Genomic DNA, 6,452 nt, shown 5'->3' with positions numbered 1-6,452 from the left:
TGAGGTGTCAAAAACAGTGAAGCTGCGAGGCCATGGAGACATGGAAATGCTTACGAAACTAGAAAGTACACAAAGCATGCTCTGGGCCCCGAGCTTGGCCTGTCCAAGTGCCACATGTGTTGCAGAGCAAGGTTAGAACCTCGGGCCAGGACCTTCCTCGGGGACCACTCAGACCCTGACAACCCCTTCCGTGGCACAGAGATGCAGGTGAGGCTTCTTAAAATCATCAATGCTGCTTTATTTACCAAAGGTGCTGGCCCGGGGCTGGTTCCGCCAGCCAGGCCCTCAGACAGCCATAGCGGGTAGGGCGGGGGGTGTCCCAGCTCAGTCTTGGTGGGCAAGGCCAAGTCGGCCTCACTGTGGGGGCAGTGCTCCCTCCTGGGGCCCTCGTGGGGCTCCTGCCCAGTGGCAGCAGGGGCCAGCACTGCTGTCTCAGGAAGGCACTTTCAGCTTTGGGGTTCCCAAGAAGAACTGCAGGACGCGGTCAGCCAGGAACGCCAAGCAGAAGTCCAGGAGGAGGACCTGGGCGATGACCAGCTTGAACTGTGGGGCAGGGAGTGCTGGTGAGTCAGGTGCCCAGACAGGTCCAGGCCGAGTCCCAGGACCATGTCTACAGAGCGACTCACCTCCACAGGGATGTCCACGAGCCCAAACTGGCTGTTGAACTCAGGTGAGGAGCCGAGGAGCAGGCCCACAATGGCCAGGAGGGACACGGCCAGGCTCCACACCAGGGGCCTGTTCTCAGGCAGGCTCTCCATGAAGGGTGGGCCCTGTGGGGACCGACGGATAGAGAGCTGTGTCACGGGGGCCCAGAGGGTGGGCAGGGGGTACCTGGTTAGGGGCTGGGCCTTACCTTGTAGTTAATGGCGAAGGTGGCCATCTGCATGGCCATGGCCATGATATACACTGTGCTGTTGACTAGGCTCGGCTCAAACTCTTTGTATAGGTCCACAAACTGCTCCTGCCTGCAGCGACACGGGGGGTCAGGGCCCCTTTGTGGCCCCTGCTGCACCCCCTGCCCCTCAGAGCCCAGACTCTGCTGGCCTGGCCACCCCAGGTCAACGTCTGCGCGTGTCCCTCCTGCCCCCCGGCCCTGGGCGGGCACTCACTTCTCAGGGCTCCGGGCCTGGGCCTCACGGTACAGGTAGACGAGACTCGCAAAGTGCACGCAGAACTGCAGCGTGACAGTGAGGATGGTGTACAGGTTGAAGATGTTGGGCAGGGGCCGCTCTCGGGACAGTGTCTTCAGGGGCTGCAGAGGCAGGCTGGGGGTCAGGGCCCAGGCTCAGCCTGGGGTCACCCAACCTACCCTGCTTCCTGGCAGGCCTTATGTAGAGAGTGGTCACTGAACTCTGGGGGTTGCAGGTCGGCACCAGTTCCCCGCTCACTCCTCCAGTTCCTCAGTCCAGATGCCACCCCAGCCTCGCTCAATGCCCACATGCTGCACGGCTATCACAGGGGTCTTATGACCCACCATGCCCCTGCTCTAGAATAAACGTAAAGCCCCCCGCCCCCACTACTGCTCATGGCGCAGGCACGGTCAGTGCAGACCACCGCCCATGCCCTCTGGCCTCCAGGGCCTCCTGCACCAGCCCTTGACCACGTGCAACCTTTGTGGGGTTCCCGGCTGCTTCTCTTGCTCTTTATGTGCTAACTTGAGTGTCGGTACAGGCCTCCCTGGCCGGCCCCGAGGCCATTCCTCACAGCCTGTGTGGCCCCACTGGTGTTCTTCCCAGCATTGCACTTTCTGAGTGGTCTTAATCATCGTTTCCCCATCTGTCTTGTCCTCACCTGTGTGGCCCACCTGAGACCCCAGCCTGTGGACAATGCTGGGCCAGAGATGCTTCACTCTGAAGAACCCAAGTGGGCGCCCACCCTGCCCTCGATCTCACCTGAAACCTGGAGGTGACAGTTCCCACCCCAAGGGCTGCTGCGCAGGTAAGTCAGACCTGCGGCTCCACCTTTAACAGCGTGCCCTGGGTGGCCCAACTGTCAACTGATGGCCAACCAGCAATCCGAGAAGCCTCTCAAGACCTCCAGGGCAGGAATCATGGCTCAGAGAAGCAGAGGGTACCCTGGGGCTGGGGCAGAAGCCCCCGCTTTTCAGCTCCTGGCCCACCTTGGAGCGGGAGATGAAGAGGAAACAGCCAGCTAGCAGCAGCCCCTGCAGCGTGGCCTGGAAGTCACTGAACTTGACGCCCTCCAGGTATAGGACGCTCTGGCTGTAGGCCAGGATGAGGGCGTTGAGTGCCAAGATCTTGAACATCTGCAGTGTGGTCACCAGTGTGCATCGGCCCTGCTTGATCACGTGGCAAACTGCGGGGGAAGGCAGGTGTGGGCGTGGGGGCCAGGCAGCACGGGCTGAGGGATGGGGCAGCGGGAGGAGCAGGCAGCAGGACTCACTGCACTGGATGGAAGAGAGCTTGGAGGTGAAGGGCGCGGCGATGCTGGCATCCCCCAGCTTCACCATGGGCGTGCTCTCGTCCTCTAGGTCCCGCAGCACCTGACTCAGGCGGTCCTACGAAGCAGGCAGATGGGTGAGACCTGACCACAAGGGGGCACTGGTGCCCGTCCTCCTCTGGAGACTCACCCGCTGGGAGGCCAGCTGTTCCTCAGGGGCTGGGAGCCCTGACCTCTGCTTGGCAGCCCTGGAGGTGGCCCTGACTCCGCTGTTGCTCAGGATGGGGCTGTCCCGGGGCCGTCGCCGCCGTTCGACGACCCTCTCAGGGGCATTGGCCAGGAGGGCCACACCTGGTGTAAGAGTGTGTCAGGAGCCAGAGCATGGAGCCTCTGCTCAACGCAGCTCGCCCAGTACCAATCCCCCCATTTCACCTGCCCACCCAACCCAAGGAGTGAGCACCTCAGAGAGAATCCATCCTACTTTCTACAAACTACTTATAGAAAAACAACAAGAAAAAAGCAATACCCAAATAAAGTATGTGACACTGCTGCTGTTAAGTCACTTCATCGTGTTCGACTCTGTGCGACCCCACAGACGGCAGCCCACCAGGCTCCCCCGTCCCTGGGATTCTCCAGGCAAGAACACTGGAGTGGGTTGCCATTTCCTTCTCCAATGCATGAAAGTGAAAAGGGAAAGTGAAGTCGTTCCGTCGTGTCCAACTCTTAGCAACCCCATGGACTGCAGCCCACCAGGCTCCTCCAGACATGGGATTTTTCAGGCAAGAGTACTGGAGTGGGGTGCCATTGCCTTCTCTGTATATGACACTATATAGGTCCAAAGTGATTCCCAGAGAAGTTCATTGCCAAGAGTCTTGCGGTCATGAGAAATGAAGCTGATAAACCAAGTAAGTATCTGAGAAGCACTGAAAGAAGGTGGGGCTTCCCAGGTGGTACTGGTGGTCAAGAACCCGCCTGCAGTGCAGGAGACCTGGGTTTGATCCCTGGGTCAGGAAGATCCTCTGGAGGACAGCATGGCAACCCAGTCCAGTATTCTTGGCTGGAGAATCCCATGGACAGAGGACCCTGGTGGGCTACATGGGGTCGCAGACTCGGACATGACTGAAGCGACTTAGCACACATGCATGAAAGAAACGAAGTTAAACTGTCTTTAAACACCAACTTGCTATCTGTGCTCTGCTGACACAGAATCAAGGTGGTAAACTCTCCTGGCCTTGGCTTTTGGTGCTCACACAGTGCCTGGGGGGAGGGCTGAACAAACCGAGTTGGGTCTGTCCCATGGAACCTGCCTGGGCCCCCACCACACTCTTTCCCAGGCACGTGTATCCCTTCCTGGCCTTGGAGCCCTTCAGATCCCCAGCCCCACTGGTCCCTGCCCCATCTCTTCACCACGGCCGCCTTACAGAACTGGTTCAGTGGCGTGCCCCCGACGGTAAGCCAGTGATGGCATAAGAGCCCCCTTCCCCCAACCCCAGGCTCACCCACGTCGGCATGCTTCAGGGCACCCACGTCATTGGTGCCATCTCCGCACATGAGGGTCACGTAGCCCAGCTCCTTCAGGCTGGTGATGACAAACTCCTGTTTGGAGAAGAGATGGCATGAATGAGGGCTCTGTGCCATGCCCAACGCCCCACCTGCCCTCTGCCACCCCCTGTACCCACCTTCTGTTTAGGGGCCACTCGGGCGAACACTTGCACGTAGGGGATGAGGCGAAGCAGCAGCTGGGGGTCCTCAGCCTGCAGGTGGGCCAGGCCGTCGCCCGTGAGGCACAGAGCGTGCTCCCGGGCCAGGGCCTTGGGGGAGCCCTGGGCCAGGGGCTCTGAGATGCTGCCGTCGATGGAGCGCCACTCACACAGGCCACCTGCAGAGCCAGGGCCCAGGGTCAGGGCGGGGGGTTCAGCTGTCAGGTGGACCCTCTCACATGGACCCCACATTTGCAATCCTTGTCCTCCTCCTCTGGAGTACCTTCTTACTTCCTACCCCTCCTAATCCAGGTCCACACCAACCTGCACCCTAGACTCTCAGCACCCCACAGAGATCATCCATGGAAGGCTCTGATACAAAGAATCAGAAAACCTAAGGCCTAAGCCACTAAAGACTGCAAGAAGAGGCCAGATCCAAACCCAGATAGCGTTTACGTACAACTCTGCTCTTCTAGGCCAGGGCACCCCATGTCACTTCCTCAGGCCAGACACTGCTTGCTATCTACTTCCCCTTTCTAGCTGGTAGGTCTAGGCCCAGATGGTGAGTGGCAAGGACGGCTGAGGGCAGTCTACCAGCCCTTGCAGCATTGAGCTGGCCCTCAGCTGTCTCAGCCTGGAGGAAAAGCAGTCTCCACCTGGCTTCTGTTTTGCTGTTTTGCTAAAGTAGCTTGGCTGGAAAACTAACAGTCTTGGTATCTCTGGGCCACCCACCTATGATTTCCCAGGCTCTGGAAGAGCGCAGTGCCTGGGACTGGAACTGAGATCTGGGATACAACACAGACCGAGAGAAGGGCGAGGCGGCTCCGGAATCCCCCTTGGCTGGGCCACGCCAGCATCCTCCTCCGTCTGGCCTGCTGCCTGGTGACACCCCTGCTGCGTGCTGCTCCCAAGCCAGGCCCCACGCTGGGTGCCACCCTAGGGCATCTGACAGATTCCACCCCACCCGCTGGAGGTGCGAGAACTGGATGTGCCTCTTGACCAGTCTGATTCTGAAGCACCGCTCACAACCAGTTCGGTTACTCAGGAGATGTCAGAGACCACGAGCTCCGGACCTGAGTTCAAACCCTTAGTCACAGTGTCTCCAAATGACCCAGGTGGAAGGATTCACTTCTGTTTCTTTATCTACAGAGCAGGGACCCCCAACAACTGATCCAGCTGGGTTCCTACGTGGTGCGGGGATGGCAGGCCCTTCCACATGGAGCAGAAGGGCTGACCTGGTGAAGCAAACCAAGGTCTCCGGCCTGGGTCTGGCCACGCCAAACACGAGCACCAGCAGTCCCCATGCTCTCAATGGGAGCACTCAGGCAGCCAGCCGGGCCCAAGGTGGGGGAGGCTATGAAACGTGGGCTGCTGTGAGTATAACCCATCGCCTTAAGATTGCAAGTCACCGCCGGTCCTGGAGCCAGGGGTCATCTGCAAGCTGCTGCACGGGCGGGCTGTGGAGTTCCCTGGCTGGGTAGCCCGAGTGTGCTTATGTGGCAGGGCTGTGACCAACAGGCCTGTATCACAGGTGCCGGAGGATGCCAGGCGTGCTCACTTAGGCCGGGCACAGGGGTGAGCCACCAGGTGGGAGCTCCTCTTAGACTCGAGGCCCCCCAGCTCACGAGACAACGGGCCTCACCTTTCCCCGTGGGAGGCTGCAGGATCAGCGTCTGAGCCTTCTCAATGAAATGCAGCTCCCGAGCCACGTGGCAGGCAGTGAGTGGGTTGTCACCTGTGATCATGACCACCTGGGGAGAAGGCAGACGCTCAGGAAAGCAGGGCTCAGTGGTCAGAACTGCAGCCTGGAGACACGGGGGCTAAGTCTCTTCTAAGGAAGGCCGCAGAGGGAGCTCTTGGCCTCCTACTGGGGACTGGGCTTCCAGGAGCCGTAACGTCTGGTAGCGGCTTCCGCAAATAGTATACGTATCTGTGTCTTTGTGAGGACACTCACAGCCTTTAATCATAATATATACCAAGAACCAGCCTTTGGTGTGGACCCTCTTGGCTTGGAGCCTGGTGATGGGAAGACGGGCCCCGACTGCTGAGGGCCAGGTGAGGACGAATCATATCACCACCCCCTGACACTTCCAGCTCATCGCCCACACCCTAAAACCGCATCCTGAACCCCCAACTAGAAGACACAAACCGCCAGGACTAACAGAGCAAAGCCACCGGGACGGACGCGGCCTGTCTGGGTGTGGTCTCCACATCCCCTCAGCCAGTCTCAATGTCTCCCTAAGATGGGGTGGAATGGGGGAAGAGCCCTCATCTCCCAGGGATGCTGGGGGCCTGATGAAGTGAGGTGAGAAGGGTGGGCATGGGTCCTAGAGCATCCTCAAGATGGGTCAG

General features: G+C 59.6%; 1 protein-coding gene across 1 annotated transcript in view; it reads right to left on the bottom strand.

Annotated features, from left to right (window-relative positions):
* Positions 1-217: 217 nt before the first annotated feature.
* ATP13A1 (ATPase type 13A1) overlaps positions 218-6,452 on the bottom strand; it is a 15,798-nt gene continuing 9,563 nt past the window's right edge. Inside the window, exons 17-26 of the mRNA XM_010847241.1 lie at positions 5,743-5,851; positions 4,080-4,279; positions 3,900-3,996; positions 2,591-2,751; positions 2,404-2,518; positions 2,120-2,316; positions 1,110-1,252; positions 854-965; positions 627-770; positions 218-543 (exon numbers count right to left, since the gene is read on the bottom strand). Of these exons, the coding sequence (XP_010845543.1) occupies positions 433-543; positions 627-770; positions 854-965; positions 1,110-1,252; positions 2,120-2,316; positions 2,404-2,518; positions 2,591-2,751; positions 3,900-3,996; positions 4,080-4,279; positions 5,743-5,851 (1,389 nt within the window). The 3' untranslated portion in view covers positions 218-432. The remainder of the gene's footprint in view (positions 544-626; positions 771-853; positions 966-1,109; positions 1,253-2,119; positions 2,317-2,403; positions 2,519-2,590; positions 2,752-3,899; positions 3,997-4,079; positions 4,280-5,742; positions 5,852-6,452) is intronic.

The sequence above is a fragment of the Bison bison genome, unplaced genomic scaffold (assembly GCF_000754665.1).
Source record: "Bison bison bison isolate TAMUID 2011002044 unplaced genomic scaffold, Bison_UMD1.0 scf7180017864248, whole genome shotgun sequence".
Taxonomy (NCBI): Eukaryota; Metazoa; Chordata; class Mammalia; order Artiodactyla; family Bovidae; genus Bison; species Bison bison.
This window is presented reverse-complemented; position numbering and strand designations above follow the sequence as displayed.